Below are 21,025 nucleotides of genomic sequence, written 5' to 3' on the forward strand. Positions count from 1 at the left end.
CCATACGACTGTTTTTACTAATTCGACCTCAAATGACCCCTGGTGACCTCGAAATGACCTTCCAAAAATTTGGCTTTAAATGTTGACTGGACCCACCAAGTTTCATGCCCATCCGACAGTTTTACTAATTTGACCTCAGATGACCCCTGGTGACCTCGAAATGACCTTCCAAAAATTTGGCTTCAAATGTTGACTGTACCCACCAAGTTTCATGCCCATCCGACACTTTTTACTAATTTGACCTCAGATGACCCCTGGTGACCTCGAAATGACCTTCCAAAAATTTGGCTTTAAATGTTGACTGGACCCACCAAGTTTCATGCCCATCCGACAGTTTTTACTAATTTGACCTCAGATGACCCCTGGTGACCTCGAAATGACCTTCCAAAAATTTGGCTTCAAATGTTGACTGTACCCACCAAGTTTCATGCCCATCCGACACTTTTTACTAATTTGACCTCAGATGACCCCTGGTGACCTCGAAATGACCTTCCAAAAATTTGGCTTTAAATGTTGACTGGACCCACCAAGTTTCATGGCCATACAACAGTTTTTACTAATTTGACCTCAGATGACCCCTAGATGACCTCAGTGACCTTGACCCACTAACCAATACGAACTGGTTCTGTCTCGGGTCAAGATGCACCCACCCACCAAGTTTGAGGAACGTGCGACTCATAGTCTCCGAGAAAATAGGCGGAAAGCAAACTTTAACCAAAACTTTAACCAAATTTGTCACATACACACACACATACACACATACATACATACACACATACATACGGAAAAGTGATTATATAGTCTCCTGCCTTATCAGGCGAGACAACCTTATCAGGCGAGACAAAAAAGGTTGTGAGGATTTTAAATCTAATGCTGAATGCAGTTTTTCTCCACTATTTCTCCCCAACTCAAACTCACCTCAAAGTAAGCTTAAGAAAGGTTGTGATGCTCAGAACTTTCAAAACTTAAATTCTTAAACACATACCAAAATATTTTCACTAATTTTAAGTATTACTTGCACAATTCTTCCAACAAAACATATTTTCAACAAAATTGAAGAAAAAGAAAGAAATTATTTGGAAAAAAATTTAATTGGCCAAATTTTTATGAGACAAATGCGCACCGCAAAACGAATGCAGACGACAGCTTTGAGACACTTTGTTTGCCTTATACATAATTATTTTTACCTGTGTGAGTGGCTCATTGAATACAGACGCATCATCACCCGATATTGACGTATCATCTATAGATAGAGATTCTGTTGATGACAGTTCTGCACACAAGAAACAAAAGAGTTAACATCATATTAATGCATACCCAGTCATGCTTTGTTGAAGCATAGGAAAAGTTAGGAACTTTTGATGCAGCCTATATAATTATATTTTATACATTATAGTGATTATACTATTTACATATTTTTTGAAATTCCTATTCAGAGACAGTATCAATAGCTGCTTCCACCTTAATAACAAACGGGAAAGCCAAATGGCAGCGATATATAATTATGGCACATAGTAAACTCATCCATCGCCTTGTAGGAACTGGACGGGGAGCCCCCGGCGGGGAGCATGTGCAACAACTCTTCACACATCTGCATTGGCACTAGTGTATGCCCCACCCAAATAATGTGCACCCGCTTGGGGCAACAGTGAGAACACCAGCCAAGGGTTGGATTTTTAAGGCTAATATGTGGAGATGGGGTTTGTGAGTGTGGAGCAGAGCATCAGATGGTTGATCATGTTATATCAGAGTGTCATCTTTATCACCTGCCAATTGGAGCTTACGGGCTTGCTGAATTTGATGCAGAAACAATGGAATGGCTGTTCAAAAAGCACCACAAGTTTTCCGGTTTCACAAGTGTTGCATAATTGAATATTGATTACAGTGCCACAAGCCATGATACACATGCATCGAGTGCATGCCATATTATCTGTGCATCAATTGCAAGCCGTGGTGAGATGTACTTCCCACGTTTAGATAATTTAAATACTTCATTTTGACTCTCCAAACCATTCGAACGCAATAATCTCATCTCCTGATGTTTTGTTTAGACTTTTGGTTTATGACGGCAAATTTACTGTTTGTCATAATGAGTGTGTGTAACAAATTCATTCCAAGAAGATTGCTAGGATTAGTTGGGTTATGCCAATTGGACATTTTTTTCCCTTTGCCTAAATTACAAAAGACAAAACATGTCAATTAGGCCTAAAAAAAATTGTTTGATTGGCGTAACCCGACCGACCCTAAAAATAGACCCGACCCTAGACTTTTTTTCTTATTTTTTTGCAAAAAATGAATAAAAAATTTAAAAAAAAGATTAAAATTTTTAAAAAAAAGAAAAAAATTGCCGACCGACCTACCCTAATTTTTTTTCATGTTACGTCAATCAAACAATTTTTTTAGGCCCTATCATTATCATCCAATTGATAAGTGTGCAAATCTGATGATTTAATTTCAAATCTTGTACTGTTATGAGATGTTGTTAAATAGTCAAGTTTCACCTGACTGACCTCTGGCTTTTTAACTTTGACCTACCTTTCCTAAGACTGGCAAGACACCTTGGATCATCTGGATTAATAGGCAGATTGGCACTACTTATAGACTCTCGATGCATGCTGAGGAAACTGGTTGATCTTCTGTTAGGACTGCTGGAGCCCCGTGGTCTAATAGGACTGCGAGACAGTCGTCTATTAGGACTACTGGAGCGTCTCCGTTCTGCACTGCTCACTTCATCTGTTACGGAGGACTGTCTGCGTTGTGGTAGATCTTCGTCTCCTGCAACAAAGGAATGTGAAAAATATCTAAAATTAAACTTTTAATTTGGCAGTTCAGACTTTGGTGCAAGTTATGTATGATATCTGAACATGAAAATAAATATTCTGTTTAAAATCTCTGCAATAATACAACATTACTCCCAGCTAAAGGGGCACATAACCAGCCTGGATATACACAGAGGTCAAAGCCCGGGTCAAAGGTTAAGGTATAGAAAAGTTTGTCCCTGTTAGTTGGAGGGAAAAGATGATCCAAAAAGTGCTGCTTTAATTTAAATTTTTCTGTCCCTGATTGTGATTGAAGAGATTCATTAAGGTTTGTTAATTAATCAGATATTTTGATTCCATTTGCCAAGACCAAATGAAAATCTTGTGTTTTTCTGCTGACAGTTTCACCAGAAACCTGGCTTTCTCAAAGCATTGATGATGTTACAGGTCTTTCTACTTGGAGCAGGAACCATCACCAGATGTTTTGATTCTGAAGTGTTACTCCTGCCTCCAAGCAGATGGATCATTAACATCATCAACGCTTTGAGAAAGCCAAACAGTTTCTGGCAAAACTGTCAGCAGAAAAAATGAAACTTTTTCATTTGGTCTTGGCAAATGAACTCAAAATAGCTTTCTGTCCCCAAATATTTATTTCTAAGAGAAGTCTGCCTCTCACCCAGCTCAAAATGATTACACTGTGCTCCACAAATGCTCAACAAACATACGTATGGATTCACAGAATACAATTAAACAGTATTATCCAAAACATTAGCTTGTCATATGAATCTTACAAGTTCACAGTCCATTGATATGATTTACATTGACCAATCTTCGGTAAATGATGTGACTAAAACGGCCACTGACCAATGACTTACTATTTACTCATATAACATAATATTATATTTTTACCATCAGATAATGATACCAGCTGTTTGCTATTTGGTCCTATTCTACTTCAGTCTTCCATATCATCCATGTGCCATTTCTCCTCTCTATTAATCCCAAATACCTAACACCAAATGGGAGAGCGTGGCACAATGGTTAGGGTACTTGCCTTTACTGCATGAGGTCCCGGGTTCAATTCCAGGCGGAGGCGATTTGCTGGGATATTGACTTGGAAAAAAAGTCTGAAATTATTTGGCAACCTCTGTAGATTAAATTCTGATTTCCGCTCTCCCCATGGTTTATTTAGAATTGGGTAAATGAATCATGAAAGTACTCCGTCCTTTGGAGGGAACGTTAAGCCGTCGGTTCCGTGTGCAGAGAGCCATACCTGTACATGTATCTCGCAGCCAGTTTCGAAAAGAGTAGGGTGTTAACCTCAGACTGTTCCCAACCCGTCCCGGTGTTCAAATGAACCCCAATGGAAATAAGCTTCAATAGAGGCTTTCTTGGGTTATCCAGGGTTGTCAAAACCCGAACAAATCAAATCAAAAAACCAACTTTCCCAAACCCTAAATACTAACCCTAAGTTGAACCGTAGCCCATAACCCAAAACCATATCAAACAAAGCGAACAAAATGGCAAATTAAGACAAGACAAAATGGCAACACCAGGAGTAACCATATCACGTACCATGATCAACGCTCATCTGTCTCACCAACCTAAATGGTGTGACACCCTCTGACACAGAGCTTGACCTTCTTTTGGCTTCTCTTCTGGTAACTCTATGAACAGGTGACAACTCATTCACATCAAAGGCATCTGGCATGAGATAACAAAAGGTAAATGAAATGTTATATATCGCCGTATGTACTTTTTGCCCCTGAACATGGATGAAGCAAACCATTCAATATAATGTCTACACCTACAAGGCTTTATCCATGTTCGAGGGCCAAAAGTAAATATTAGTCCCAAACAAAAATGTTTGGTAGACTCATAACCGGTGCGATCTTACCTTTCCGATGTTGATTAAGATACTTCTTGCATCGATCCGAGATGCGGAAAACCAATAGTCATTTTGTCCCACATAAATGAATAAATAACAAAAAAACCCGATCCCCGGTGGACTCACCCAAAAGGTGACGTCACACCATATGATAAATCCCTTATCCGACTTGGGATCCCCTACTCGGACCAAACTTGTAGGGGGTGGCGGGGTCGGGATAATCAACATCGGAAGGTAAGATCGCACGGTTATGAGTCTACCAAACATTTTTGTTTGGGACTAGACTCAGTACACCGGTCGATCTTACCTTTTCCGATGTTGATTAAGATACTTCTTGCATCAACATCTGAAAGATCGATCTAGCAAGTAACCGACGGATGGAGGTACAAGATTGGTCAGCGTCTGATCAGGGATCGGGAGCGGGTAACGATGGTTTTCGCGAGGCCAGAAAATATTTACCCCCAACGGTCGGGGAACAAAAAAGACCACGCGAACACAGACATAAACCTCCTTACGTAATAAGTTTGGTGGTTAAGAATAGCGACACTGGTTCTGACAATGCTGAGTATTCTGTATAGTCTGAAAACCTGGTACCCGTACACCACCGTATTATGATCGCCGAACAATGTCGGTAAACCTCCGCCCGTCTCTGATTACTAACGTAAGCGGAAGTATCGTAGAGAAGGCGAAGGTGGCTTCGGGACACCGCCTGCTAGATCTCCTCAAGGGACAACCGAGCGGTATACCCAAGATGATGAGATAGCTCGTGTCGAGTGGGTGTCGTGGGGACGCGAAACCTTCGCGATCCCCGGACCCCACCAACACCTGGACCAGCCATTGCGACAGCGGCTGGACCGAAAAGGCTCTGTAAGGGTGATGAATGCGGTCGTGAGTCCCTCGCAAGGCTTGTGTTCGGAAGAAATAGTGCTGTAGCGCCTTATCGGACACCCCAGCCTATCTTTGGCTTCAGCCGAACCATGCCCAACCCTGGGGATTGGAGAGGGACGAATGTCGGTATGCACCGCGCCGTTCGTAGATCACGAGAACAGAGCGCCCGAAACAGTGTCGCTCCAGTGTTTGTGAACACGGAAGCTAACCTCGAGACCGTGTGCAACTCAGCACCGCCGTCCGCGAAGCCAGCGCCAAACCGGAAAGCCATCTTGAGAGTTACGTATTTAAGCGTCGCTTTTGACGGAAGGTCAAAAGGGTGACCCTTAAAGTAATCTAAGACTGTGTTGGGATCCCTTAGGAGGATCACTTTCCTTTTTGGTAGACACTCGTTGAACATACCGTCGCGGCGTAGACTAATAAGGTAACCATCGGTTATGATAGTCGACCCGTCTCGAAACCTCGGTGTATGGAGAGGACAGCTGACTTATAGCTGGCCCCAGTGGCCCGCTGAAGTCTTGCTTGGAACTTTTCTGTCAGAAACTCCGGAACTAGCAGCACAGAGGCTCTAGCGGAGAGCTATTTGTCTCATTGCACCAAGCGTAGTATGGAGCCAGACTCTGGCTATACGTGCGGAGGGTAGACTTCCGTCTAGCCCGGCGATGAGAAAAACAGCTTCTGATGAAAAGTATCCCTCCGCTCTTGCGTTCCTGGTAAGGGCCATGCAGCTAACTGCAGGTGCTCTAGTGATAGACTGGGTACCTCCGCTCCGGGCATCCGGAGTAGATCTGGTACCTCGGGGAGTGCCAGCGGCCTTGCCGCTAGCAGAATGACAATGCAGTCTTCCCACCCGATCTTGGTCACCACCCTCATGAGTAGTGAGATCGGAGGGACTGCATAAGCTGTCATCCTCCCCAGTCTATGGACAGAGCGTCCACGGTGAATGCTTGGGGTCCGCGACCCTTGAGCAGTACACCGGCAGTGGATGATTGCGATGAGATGCGAACAGATCTTTCGAGGGGTGGTACATCCCTTGAAGATCGTCTGAGCGACTCTGCGAACAAGGGACCATTCTGCTGGTCCCGACACCCTTCCTCGTGACAGATTGTGCGCGAGGATGCTGGTGACGCCCGCGATGTGTATCGCTCTCATCGTAATCTGCCTGAACTTGCACCACCCTATCAGGTGTCGTGCATGCAGGCTCAATCGTGGTGGCCGGAGTCCCCTTGTCTGTTGGGGTAGGCTACCACGGTTGTGTTATCCGTCAGGACAACGGGATGTGATTCAACGATCACATCCTTGTAAGCGCGGGGAGGTTGATGTGAAACTCTGTCTCTATGGCCCCCATAGGCCCGAGACGGGGTCTCCGTGGATGTGGACCCCCCAGCCCCGTTTTGACGCTATGGTCGTCACTACGTGACATACCGGGGGTGCAGGAAACCTGACACCCTGGGTCAAATTGGGCTGATGGGTCCACCACCAGAGTTCCTCTCGCACGATCTCCGACAACGGAACCGCGAGGGATATTGGGTGACGACTGGGCCTGCAAGCAGGCTAGAAGGTGTAGTTGGGTAAGCCCTAACGCAGAAAGCGGCAGTACAGTACGAGGTCTACCATACTGGCCATTAGGCCTACCACCTTCATCCATGCCACAGCGGGTTTTGCCGAGACTCGGCCAAGAGTCAGGCACACCGCACCATGTTAAATCACCCGCTCGGGTGAGAGCACCGCGAACCCCTCCGTGAGGGTGATCTGGGCCACTACAAATAGTGGTGTCTGCGTCGGGACCACGCTGGACTTTTTGAGCTGATCAAAAATCCAGGGTCCGCACCCTACGGACTATCAACCCCATGAGACCCGTAGTCTTCAGTGGAGTGCGTCCGTATATGAGCCAAACGTCCAGGTAGCAACTGATGTTGACACCCCTGTGCTTCAGGTACTCTGCCACCGCTCTGACCAAGAGTGTTAAACACCCTGGGAGAGATGGACAGGCGGATGGCGGTATCAAAACTGGTAATTTTGATCCTGTACCTAGAAGCGCAGATGCCTCCGATCTTGAGAGGCGATTGGCATATGCAGATAGGCGTCCGAGAGATCTAGCGATGCTGTTCCCATGCCCCTGATGGGGCAGGCTAGCACCGGCGAGAGTCCCCATTCTGAACCTCTTGGGCCTGAAGAGCGTGTTCAACAGCCTGCGGTTCGGATGGGGCTCCCGTCGCCAGTCTTCCTTGGAGCCAATGGCTCCAAGATCACCAGAACGGGGGTAGACCGGGACAATCGCCCGCTTCGTGAGAAGCTGTGTGATCCCTGTCAGTAGTGCCCGGACGCTGGGGGCCGTCTGACGGCACTACTGTGGACCTCTGAAATGTGCAGGCGAATGTGGGGAGACTGGGTTGCCAGTCTGTAACCCCCACTCACCACTGACCATACCCAGGCACTCAAAGAGATGGTTTCCCACCTCTGGGTGAAAGCCATAGCGGTCGATCCACTGGGAGATCCCCTGTGGAAAACCGCTGAGCCCCCAGGAATGCTCTGCCTAGCGCTTGCTCTTCTTGGGGCTTGCCAGCTGTTCCTGTGCTACCCTTGCGCCTCCCAGAAATGGGTGCTACAGAGGTAGTGGGCTCGGGTACTGTTGGTGGTGCACGGCCTGCTGAAGTCGGAGCTCCTACCCATGGTAAGGGCAGTTTCCGACTTCTTCAGAGTGCTCCGTTGGTAGCTTCTTTGCACGGTCCTCCACCGTGGCGCAGAAGCATCCAAAGAGAAAAGGACCCTGCCTTTCCATCGCGTTGAGCGAATGGAGTGGCAGGCCCCACCCAGCGCCAGTGGACACCCTATGGGCTAGGCCCATGGAGCTCTCGTTGAGGCTAGCTGTTAGCACCGCTAATAGGCTCACCTCGCGGAAGAGCTCAGATGTTGTCTGGCGTGATACGCAGCGACATCTGGGTCCCTCTCGGATCCCTTCAGGTAGGTCCGTGGTCCTCCGCGTTACACGCAGAGGAAGCGTGCAAGCGCAGCGGCGTCATAGCTCTACTGAGCTCGACAGCCCTACGATATCTACCCGTGAGGTTTGCGGGAATGAGAGTGCAGGCGTCCCCTGTGAGGAAGCAGCAGCTGAGCATCCTACTGAAAGGATCCCTGGTCCTCCTCCATGGACTCCCCTTAGGGGGTGTCCGGAGGAAGATCAGTGCTGTTGCTCCCCTCGGCGGGGCAGCGGGGAAGGAGATTGTAGTGATGTCACTACGGACTCAGCTTCCGACTCCTTTCCCTCGCCCACAGTATCCGTATCATGCTCCGATGATGACGGTAACTGAGGACGGGCATCTGAAAGCGGGTAAGAAGGCATAACCACTGTGTGGCTCGCCGACTACCTGCCAGCAGAAGAGGGAGTACTCCCGCAAGACCCTGAGGTATCCGCCATGGCACCACTGGGTCCGCATGCTCTCGCAGCCGTCGTCCTAAGCGCTAGCAGCACGGGCCTACCCTGATCAAGATCTGGGTTAGCCCCATGCCGGCTGGCCTGGTCAACAGCTGATGTTGGTACTGCGTGGCCATCGCTGGCGACACTTGCCACGGTGCTAGGCCGTGGAAGAAACACCCTGCGGCGGGTACCACGGGGCATACCCAGCCGGCAGCTGACCCTGAAAGGATCCGCCACCAGGGTAACCCCATGGTACTGCAGTACCAGCACCGCCTCCCCCTTGTTGCCACAGAGACTGTGGCGACTAAAGCGAGTGCTGCGGTACCGGTGCGGTATCAGCGTGGGTACCCTTGAGGGGTCCCAACTGTGGACCGCTGTACCCTCGCCACACTGCGTTCCCTGTTTGGGGGATCAAGCTGTGTGCTGGCGGGGTACCGGCGCGGTACTAGCATGGGTACCCGTGAGGGCTCCCGGCTGTGTACCACTGTACCCATGCCTCACTGCGTTCCCCGCAAGGGATCAAGCCGTGTGTATGGTTACCCGCTATACCGGCTGTCCCTTGGCTAGAGGGAGCTTGCCTAGTACCACGGGTAGCTGGCGTGCATACCCCGATCAATCACCTCGCCAGCTGAATAGGCAGCGTCAATCAATGGAGCTATGCCCTGTTGATTTGACAGTGATCGATCAAGAGAGGGTCATTGACCCATTGACGGTAATGGATCACCCACGCTCCGCTGGCTCTCGAGGACATAAGTGGGTTGTTGATCAGCTAGGCTGTTCAAGCTACTTACTGTACCCTCTAGAGCTTCGCCCAAGGTCGCTGTGTGTGGCGGACCACTCACAGCAGCTATGGGCGGGTGCATAGCGGCTACCACTGAAGTCAAGCCGTGGCTCGTCTTTGTAGCTGCCACCGAATGCACCTGGGTCGCTGTCCCGTGAGAGACTGCGAGCCCAACCCCTGAATAATCGCCAGCCAGTCCTGTGGACAGCCAGCAGCTATTCTAGGGCCCAGGGTATCACTCGGCGGTCCCGCCATGGAGCGCTGCCGTGTGACAACCCCAGTTGGTTCTGCTAAGACTACACCCACAGCGTTAGCAGCGGTATCGTCTCTGCTGAACCCATGCATGCTAGGGTTCAACCCAGGCAAGCCGGGTACCCTTGCATGCTGCCCGTTGCTGGCTACTACTGTGGCTGTTTGAGCCCGTAGATATGCCGGCAACAGCCGGGTGTCCTCCTGCTAAAAACCCGTGAGGGTTTTGGCTAGAGGACTGGTATCCTCCTGCTACAAAACCCGCTAGGGTTGTCGCTGGTGGTTACCGCTCTGCTGCCTGCTACTTTGCTCCGACGTATAGTCAGTGCTTTCGCTGGCTGCTGAGCCTTTGGGCGCTTAGCAGTCCCGAAGGAACCGCCTGCTTGTCCGGGGACCGGAGCCCCTTAAGCAGACCTGCCATGACCCATAGGGGCTGTCACAGCAGAATCTACCGTATCGACTGGTATCCTCCTGCTGCAAAACCCGCTAGGGTTTTCGCTGGTGGTTACCGCTCTGCTGCCTGCTACTTTGCTCCGGCGTATAGTCAGTGCTTTCGCTGGCTGCTGAGCCTTTGGACGCGCTTAGCAGTCCCGAAGGAACCGCCTGCTTGTCCGGGGACCGGAGCCCCTTAAGCAGACCTGCCATGACCCATAGGGGCTGTCACAGCAGAATCCACCGTGTCGACCTTACCAGTGCCCTTGGTAGATTTCTTCTTCGTCTTATGGCGATGATGGAGCCTATCCCAATCGTCAAGCTGGAACTCGGAGAGTCCTAAGCAAAAGAAAGACATCTAGAAGATCATGAGCACTCCTGTGGGTGAAACAGAGCGGGTGTGGGTCCCGCTCCGTCACCAGGAAGGGCAAGCCCGACAGGGCGAGCGGCGAAGCGAGGAGAAAAGGAGAGGGGCACTACCCCCCAACAACACGCGACTCAAGCCCAGTAAGCAAACCTGAGCACGGAGGCTGGTCGCTAACGTTAGTGGTAAAGTAAGGACTGGCTAACTTTATTACTAAAATGTCAGGCGGGTCCCTACCAATCCCCACCGTATGAATATCTGATTAACTTTCGTCTTATCGGACGGTAATGAAGACATAACGATAGAGTAATCACCCTAACATAGCAACAATAACCTACCGTACATGAAATACAATGTGTATGTACAAACATCTATTGTAACTTACAGGCTGCAATGGTTGTTTTACGTGGGAAACAAAATGAATGGCGTCAACGATCGGCCATTTTGAATTGCTCGTGTGTCCCGTATACAAACGGAGGCACGATATGTAGCTAAGTTTTGGATCGTTTTTTTTCACTTTTTCCCCATAAAATGCCGTCAAAACTATCCTCAGCCGAACAATACCGGTTTGGTTTTACCTAAGGTGTGAAACTACAACCGTATATCTCGCCTTGGTCGAGAAATTGATACACAGTGCTATGAACAATCGATAAGCACGTCTGTGTCAGTCGGAGACCAAGGAGGATAAGGGCGATCATATGGTGTGGCGTCACCTTTTGGGTGAGTCCACCGGGGATCGGGGTTTTTGTTATTTATTCATTTATGTGGGACAAAATGACTATTGGTTTTTCCGCATCTCGGGATCGATGCAAGAAGTATCTTAATCAACATCGGAAGCGGTAAGATCGACCGTGTACTGAGTCGAGATGTTTTCTGCATGTAATTTTGGCCCTTGAACATGGATGAAGCAACCTCTTCAATATAAAGTCTACAAGGCTTTATCCATGTTCAAGGGCCAAAAGTACATATGAGGTTTTCCCCGCCCAGTGACGATATAGGAATTCACTGGCAGGTGTGAGAGAATAAGAATGGGTCATTCCAGTTGAAAGCCATATACCCCCTGTGGAAGACATGACCGTAATCTCCTACACAGGGGGTATGGATTTAAAATTGAGTGGCCCATTCAGGTGACCCCATTTGAAATGCACACTCCCTGTGTGGAGGATTAAGATATTGTCTTCCATATGGGTTGCTTAACAAATCTCAAAAAATACTACCTGTTCTTGATTGTCCTGATCAAGCTCTTGCCAACAAGTTTCTCTCCTTTTTTATCGAAAAAGTTGAGAAGATCAGGGCCAATGTTAATGTTTCTCCTAGTTCTACTGATGATAGTATTGCGAATTCTGACTCTATAGAACCCAGTAATCTTGATGCTAACATTAACTGTTGCTTAAACACATTCACTCCGCTATCTGAGACAGATATTGAGAAGATCATAAAAAGGTTTCCTAGTAAAACATGTAACTTAGATACTCTGCCGACGTGGCTTGTAAAGGATAATCTTCCGATCTTGTTGCCGATTTTCACAAAAATTGTCAACAGTTCGTTAATATCTGCTATTTTTCCAAATGCACTCAAAGAGTCTAATATCACTCCTGTGATCAAGAAATCAAATCTTGACAACAATATCCTAAAGAACTATAGGCCAGTGGCCAACATGAAATTCATGTGTAAGGTTATTGAAAAGGCTGCGTCATGTCAGGTAGTCACACATGTTGACAACTACAACCTGGGTGAAGTGAACCAATCCTCCTATAAGAGGTCTCACAGTACTGAAACCGCCCTGTTAAAGGTAAAAACCGACATCCTCCAGTACGTGGACCATGGTAAAGTTGTCTTCCTGGTGCTGCTTGACATGTCAGCAGCCTTTGATACTGTGGATCACCATATCCTGTTGAATAGACTCAAATCAGATTTCAATATCGATGGCACAGTCCATTCCTGGTATAGGTCATATTTTAATCAACGTAACGTCAGAGTGGTAATTAACAACGACATGTCTATTGAGCATACGCTCACTTACTCATTACCCCAGGGTTCCATCATTGGCCCTCAGTGTTTCATCATGTATACCGTTCCGTTGGTGAAATCATTAAATCGTTACAACATATGCTTTCATTGTTATGCTGACGATATACAGCTTTATGCTGCCTTTGAACCCAAAGTCAGTGGTGACCGTGAGCGTGTGCTCAATAACATGTCTGCCTGTATTTCTGATATTAACTCTTGGATGGTTAATAACAAGCTGCAGCTCAATCAGGACAAAGCGGAATTTTCATCATTGCCACCAATAGAGCTCTCAATAAGCTTCCGTCATTGAGCTGAGCTTGGGCAACCACTCAATCAAACCATCTGCCAATGTTAAGAACTTAGGTGTTGTTTTTGATGGAGCTCTTAATATGTCTTCCCATATTAGCAATCTTAGTAAAACTCTCAACTTTCACATCCGTAACTTATGGCGGATACGATGTTTTCTCAGTCAGGATGTGTGTCATCATGCCGTCAGAGCACTTGTCTTGTCTCGCATAGACTATGCCAACTCCCTCATGTATGGTGCCCGTGAAATGGACCTAAAACGGCTGCAGCGTCTCCAAAATAAGGCAGCCAGGCTGATATTTGCATGTGGACGAGACAGGTGCTCTGCCGATTTGTTGAATACCCTCCATTGGCTCCGGTGAAAGAAAAGAATTAATTTCAAAATCATGTTGCACATATACAACTGCATATCAGGTACTGCTCCGGCATATCTACAAGATCTTGTCACGTTTATAATCATCCAGATTCATCTAGAAGCAGTCTCAGGCTTCGCTCATCATCTGACAAAACAAGGCTCTATACAGTTCGCTCCAGTAAAAGAGCCGGGGATTGCTGTTTTTGGGCCCCAGCACTGGAACAAGCTCCCTGTTTATGTCAGAGAAGCGGAATCTGTGGCTGCTTTTAAACGTCTTCTGAAGACGTATCTTTTTCCAAATCAGTAATTTCTTGTTGTTGTTTTTATTTAGTTTTTTCTTGTGTATTTTGTGGTGGAGCAAAAGCGCTGTGTTATCTGTAGAGCGCTATAGAAATGTCCTTTAATAATAATAATATGAGGTGTATGGATTTTAATTGGAATAGTCCAAGAGCAAAGAGGAATGAGGGAAAGAGAAAGATGGACACACCCCCCCCCCCACACACACACACAACAGAGGGAAGGACAGTAAGATACAGAGACAGAATAAAGCAGAGCCAGAGAAATAGTAACAGAAGAATAGAAGCAAAAGGAGGGAGACAGGCGATTTATAAACAGACAGGAGGTGAGAGAGATATAGAGCACAGGCGAGGAAGCAAGAGAGAGAGAGAGAGGAGGGAGTAAGAGAGGGAGCGAGAAGCAGGTGAAAGAGACAGCAAGATAAATATGAGACCATCCATATCAAACCGCTCGTAAAGTCAGCAAATTGTATTTCAAATTACAGTGCAAAATGTGCATAAAGGTTGTATTCATATATACCTAATGTTTGTCCCACATGTTTCTCATTTTAGTGTCAGTCAAACGCCAATCTTTAATCCTATTGTTGAAGAGGATAATAAGCTTATACTTATGTATAGAGTTAGTAAATAGCTCTAGTCTTTGTTTGCTTTGGCCAAATCCTGTTCAAGTGGTGGGTTAACTAACAATCAACAATGAGCGGACATTCCTGAACCTCTTTGACTTGGGGATGACTTGAAGTGACCGCCAATTATGACAATTTGATATGTAATACCAGCGATGTGGAAAAAGAGAAATAATGTAGCACAAAAAAAATTGTACCCTTTTACAAAAGGAGCAAAGTTTAACAAGCCATAACTCCGCTTCTGGATATTGTTTGAAGTCAAATGATATATCATTGTAAAGCTTATGATATATATTTTCTAAACACGGAAGAAAACAAAATTGACCAGGGGCCGACTTTACGAGCGTTTCGACGTGGACGGTCACATATGAGAAAGAGACAAGAGAGAGAGAGAAAGAGAGTAGGGAGTAAGAGAGGGAGGTGAAAGAGACAGAAATACAAAGATGAATGAGAGAGAATGAGAGATAGACAAAGAAGAAAGAGAAAGAGACTGTGGGAGACATGAAAAATCAAATAATGATTTATAAAGAACTTTCATTGTGGTACATTTTGACTCTGCCATGTTGACCACCATGACCGTAGGACATGCAGAAATAGAAATGTGCTTTCTATGTACCAATTTGAGCCAAAACATCTTCAATTTCATGGAGACTACAAAACAATCAGCATATGATTGTATAAGTTAGTACCACCATCATTCAGCTAATCTAACCCAAACCAAAGTTACTTTCATAGCTTTTTTATGAAAAATTTATAGTATTCTTTATATAGCACATTGCTCAATTTTTGAAAGACACTACAGTAATAAGTGTTATTTGCATGTATGTTTGTTAGTATATCAATGGCTATAAGCCAGAACTGTATATGTCCAAAAAGTGTCATTCTGAGAAAAGCAAGTTTGAAAGTTTGGACTATAACATAAATGCTATTAGCAGTGCTATGGGGCCCTCTTTTCTTCACTATAAGACTTCCTACAAAAGAAAGAGTATCCATAAACATAACTAATAGTGGACTTAACTCATTTTGGCCCCCAAATGGATATAGACAGTTCTGGCTTTAAACCCTTGATATGCACCTTGAGCAAATAACAATAGGCTTGGCATTAGCATGTCATTATTGCCTGATACAAATAGTTATTTGCTAAACATTGCTTTCAGATAGTTATTGATTGTAATATTTAACAAAGCTCTCAAACAATGAAATGGATAAAATATTTGCAAGCAATGCTTAATATAAAAGTTAATAGCAAAATCACTAATGAAAGTGACCAGATACGGATATCCACTATTAGCAGCAAGGTGTTAGCAAATCGAAATAAATATATTATACAGTCCAACCTCTTTTATCCGGCCATGATGGGACTAAGCATTGGCCAGATAAGAAATTTGTTTGGATAAATGAATTATATGTAATTCTGCATGGAAATTAAGACAGCAAGAAGTTACTTCATATGGAGCACTCCAATGTTAGTTCATTCATGCTGATGATAAATAAATTCTAGTTTCAACTGACTTTCAGCACAACAAATTCTACTAACCTATTATATTATCAATGTGTGATACACATCTTCTATAAATACAAGACCCTCATTTGACCAAAAGTTGCCAATGGTCAACAAAAGGGCAAGTCCAACATAACATCATAGGACTTCTTCTGATGAAGATGTGTGTCACACACAAAAATTCAAGGTTAGTTGAATTTGTTGTGCTGAAAGTCAGTAAAACCGAAAAGATGGTATTTCAGTATAATGGGCTATTCCAGTTGAAATACACACTACCCCTGTGGAAGATTTTGGAAATATCCAACACAGAGGGGTATGTTTTTCAAATGTAATTGGTCAGGGTTAATCATTTTGAAACCCATACTCCCCCTGTATAATGGCTTTACCTATATCTTCCAGAACTGGAGTGAGTATTTCAAATGAAAGTTGCCCAAAAGTTGTTCAAAACTCATACTCCCTCTGTGGAAGACTTTAGCTAAATCTTCCACAGGGGTAGTGTGGATTTTAAATGGAATAGCCCAATACAGTACAGACAAACAAAGAGATGTCCTTCAAAAGATTGAAAAAACATGTTTCCCTTAGAAGATCATTCATCCGGATAACAGAGAGATGCGTACGATCAAGATCCAGATAAGCGAGGTTGGACTGCAAATAGAATAGAACAGTTCCCTTATACCTCTTGTTTCAGCTCCATTAAAAGAATTAGTCCTGAAAAGCACATTCCCAGCACCATCGACTCGCATAGATTCTGTCAAAACAGACTTACGAAGGACCGGCATCAAGAATGACCCGGGTCCAGGGAAGTTGAGAAATGTCTGCACGGCTGTCAGCCTTCTTGCCCGGTTAATGCGAGCCTGACGAATTCTAAGTGCTAATAGTGTAGAATTTCTTGCACGTTCTGAAATTTGTCATTGGAAGAAAATGTAAGAAAAGAATGTAGAATATTATGCAGGAATTTAGACTGTTAGGCTTTGACTATTTATTTATGTTACAAAAGAGGAAGCTTAAAGGGGCATTTCGTGATCCACAGCCTCATCCCCCACTTTTCCCAAAAAAAGTTGAGAATTTTACACCACTGGATACCTCTGGCAACATAATGTTTATGTACCAAATATTTCTTGCAGATTAATTCGTTTAGCAAAAATATCGCCTAATTTGAATTTCGTTCTGGTGCACCAGAACGAAATTACAACACATTGTCTATGGAGCAGTGTAATACACATAATCATGCATAACTCATAAACGCAGAATCGGAATCAACTGAAATTTTGGAAATAAGCTTTTTTCGTGGATATCTACTGAAAAATGTCATAAAAAGAGGATGCTAGGATCACGAAATCCTCCTTTAATGGCGATGCAGTGTAAATATTATGAGCAAAATCAATATGGTGTTATATGTTTCAAATTAGAAATACCATTTTGATTTCATGCAAACAATGTCCAAAATGGTAAAATTAGGTAATTTTCATCTAGAAACACACATGCGATCCAAGAATTATCACTTTCATGAAAGATGATTTATCATTGACCAAATTTAGAATGATTTCATCAACCTTCATCCCTGAAGGTCAGGTTGGTTTAAAAAAAATAATAACACCTTAACCTCCATAATGAAGCGGGCCCGAGGTTTGATAGCAGGGATATATATGTGACATGATCGAGGGGAATGAGTCACATGTCAGCAATTTTCAATTAGAAGTTTTTTTCATCATTTTCTGGCAGTTTACAAATGCTACATTTTGATGCAAACCCCATCAAAATCGGACATTTGGTTACCAAGTTATGAGCAACTTATCAATGGCTGAAAACAATATAAAACAAAAGAATTTGAACATTGTTTTTGCCAATATCTAAAAAACAATATTAGCGACATCCGACTCATTCCCCTTAATCATGTCACATATGCACAGGGAGAGCATTTTGCATTCGGATTGTATATGGTATAAAAGATCTTTGACTGCTGACAATGTGTCATTGTATATTTCAACTGCAAGGTCATGGGATGTTGTGGATCGTCAAAGTCTAACATCTGGAGCTTCTGGTAGAATGAAAAATGTGTTACTGCTCCAGCTCTCCTTGACATTTTAGTGGCTGAGTCAAGTGGTGTAGGAGCACATCTTCTGGTAATCTGATGATGCGCTTAGCTCTCTATTTTGGAGAGAATCAAGCCGAGCTGGGGGTAGGTAGGTATTGTGCTAAGTCATGCAGTGCTGGCATACTATATCTTTAAATATATAGAGCACATCATAGCATTGTAGATAATCTTTATTGATGTTTACACATAATAAAATCTAAAACTTCTAAATATTATTTGAAATGTTAACTTGCTTCAAGTTTCAACACAAAACATTTGACATAGTATACTACTTTTATCTCACACACTCCCATATTTAAACAAATACACATACACAAGCCATCCAACCTCCAACCCCACCAGCTCCAAATATTATTTGAAATAATACCTACCTGTTCTAGGGGGCGCTTTTTCTCCAAGAAATGTTGGATACAGCCATGCTGGTTCTATTTTACTAAGGTTAAATCCATTCCATGATACTACACCACCTATACACAAACATCAAAATAAGAAACAAGGAAAAAAGACCAAGTTTTGTTGTTGTTATTTTTTTTGTTAAAGTCTCTGATTTCAAGGTGTACCAACTTCCTGAAGAGAAAATGAGTCATCCGGAGAATGCAAAACTGCTGAGTGTGACAATGAAACACAAAGACAGACAATACCGTATTTCGTCAAATAGTTGCCCCCCCTCAAATAAACGCCCCCACCACTTTTTTCAACCAAGATGTTTCAAAAATGCCGATATTTCCATGCCATCTTGTGTAATAAGCTTTCCAAGTTCCCCACATGGTCGATAATAGCATCAATAATTGGCGAAAATCTGGATTGGAAACCCGAAGTGAGCCAGATAAGTCAGTGTTTCTAGTTCATATTTCGTCATTTTAGCGTTATTTATCGTTCTAAAATTGACCTTGAATAAACGCCCCCCCTTGGGAAAATGTAACGCCCCGGAAGGCGTTTATTTGACTAAATACGGTATGTTCATATCCAAGGGTGTCCCTGGAATTTTTTTTCCAGTTGGAAGGTAAAGTGAAATTCGGAGGGGGGATTTGAACTGATATTGTCACAAATATGTTTTTACACATTGTAACCTCTAAAATAATTGTTTGCATTTTTCTATGTATCTTGTTATTCCACTTGTAAGAAAGAACACATCACATGACAACACTTCAACATAATTATATTTTTTTTTTAATGTAAAACACGAACTGGGAATTCTTCAAAGTTCTGACTAATACCTCCGAGATGACAATCTTTAATTTCAATTACCATATTTGACCATATTTCTGCCCTATACTATTTTTTGTCTTGGCGAGTCACTGACATCAATGTGCTAGGGCTGTGTCATACATGCATTTAATCAGGTTTCTTTACATGTGTGTGTGTACCAGCGCTTTGAGCGTACGCTTGCTATTTGGAGCTCTGCCCGATGAAATGCGCACTGACGACATAACACACCTGCCTCCATATGCATTGCAGGAAGCCCTACACAGCGTCATCATCCCTATATCTTTGTGTCAAAAATTGCTGTGATAGTACGGCGAATCCTCTCGTTTTTCAAAAGCTACGCATGGCGATTTTGTTCGAGATAGGCCGAGCGACTCAAGCTAAGCATACCATTTACACGATATGAGAGACCACAGAGCCTACGATTTGCGCATGATCAGTACCACATATGGTGTTGCCATTCAAGAAAATTTGATTTGTTTTCAGGTAAAATCCAGGTTTTGTTTCCAATACACTAACTCGAAATGCAATACACTAATTAGCGGGGGAATGCTGTTTGCTGTGGATATATTTTACTGAATTGAATACATCTCTCCATTTTGAGTTTGTACTCCACCACTGAGCAATCTAGCGATCGCTTTCTAGCCATCAGATAGGACTCCTTTTCTTGCATTCGGTGAAATACCAATCGCCCGTCGCTCACCAGCGGAGTATTAAGTTTATATTTATAATACTGGGTGTTGACACTGTGCCCTACATCCTCTAATCAGAGCATTATTCCTAACATATTGAGATAACCTACCTTCTTTATCATAGCCCATGTGTTCTAATAGCAATCCAACAATGGTATCATTCTTCTTCTCTAAGCTGATATGTAGCGCCATCTGTACGTCGCTACTTCCCTGTTTTCTCAGCAGTATTTGAACCAATTCTACATCTTCTCTCTTGCATGCTTGACATAACGGGGTCTCCTCTCCTTCCCCTTGATTGATATCAGCTCCTAACTCAACCAGGATCTCCACACCCTAAGAATCAAGTTGTTCATAATATCAAAATTAATATTTTGATGTTGACAAGCAGTTCCCAGACTTCAGATGGTACACTTGTCAAGGGCTTAGCCAATAACTTGTTCACCCGTATTTAAAATGCACAATCATAAACTTGGCCTATATAGAATTGCAGATTCATAAACTTGGCCTGCCTGAAAAATGCCTAAGCTGTCCATAACCTGTCTAATAAAAATCCCTGATAAATTTATGGTAGAATTTCCATTAAGAGGTAAAATCAACAACTTACAGCCTCTAAATATCTACAAGAAGGCAATTCCTAATGCATTAATGACTTTATTGTGCTATTCCATTTAAAATCCACGCTATCCCTGTGGAAGATTTTGGAAATATCTTCCACAGAGGGAGTATGAATTTCAAATGGATTTAACACATTAGCAGCTCCATCTGAAACTCACCCTCCCTCAGGGGAAGACTCAGGTTGAATCTTGCTCATAAGTTGTATGAAATTCAAACGGAGCTGCCTAACATCTGAAATTCATACCCCCCCTGCGGCAGATATTTCCAAAATCTTCCACAGGGGGTGTGGATTTTAAATGGAATAGCCCATTGTGGTTGTCTTTTTGAGAATTGCACAATTTGTTGGTTGACATTTGACAAGTGGGGGAGCAATCACTAGCATCTTGGCTCGGAACAGTCTTGTGTCTGTGAATGGGACTTCCCTTACAGTATCTTTTCATTTCTATTTGTTCAAACCTTTCTCTTTACTTCCGTAGTTTCCACACTTCTTCCCAATTCCATTGTATACTCCTCCAGGTAGACACATCATTTTTTACCCAAGTGCACT

General features: G+C 44.1%; 1 protein-coding gene across 1 annotated transcript in view; it reads right to left on the reverse strand.

Annotated features, from left to right (window-relative positions):
• The window catches only part of LOC140148344 (leucine-rich repeat serine/threonine-protein kinase 2-like), a 169,604-nt gene that overhangs the window by 74,210 nt on the left and 74,369 nt on the right, over positions 1 to 21,025 (reverse strand). The window contains exons 20-25 of the mRNA XM_072170267.1: positions 19,974 to 20,196; positions 18,337 to 18,432; positions 16,547 to 16,768; positions 4,335 to 4,463; positions 2,536 to 2,775; positions 1,188 to 1,273 (exon numbers count right to left, since the gene is read on the reverse strand). Coding sequence (XP_072026368.1) covers positions 1,188 to 1,273; positions 2,536 to 2,775; positions 4,335 to 4,463; positions 16,547 to 16,768; positions 18,337 to 18,432; positions 19,974 to 20,196 — 996 coding nt within the window. The remainder of the gene's footprint in view (positions 1 to 1,187; positions 1,274 to 2,535; positions 2,776 to 4,334; positions 4,464 to 16,546; positions 16,769 to 18,336; positions 18,433 to 19,973; positions 20,197 to 21,025) is intronic.

This window comes from Amphiura filiformis, chromosome 3 (genome assembly GCF_039555335.1).
Source record: "Amphiura filiformis chromosome 3, Afil_fr2py, whole genome shotgun sequence".
NCBI lineage: Eukaryota > Metazoa > Echinodermata > Ophiuroidea > Amphilepidida > Amphiuridae > Amphiura > Amphiura filiformis.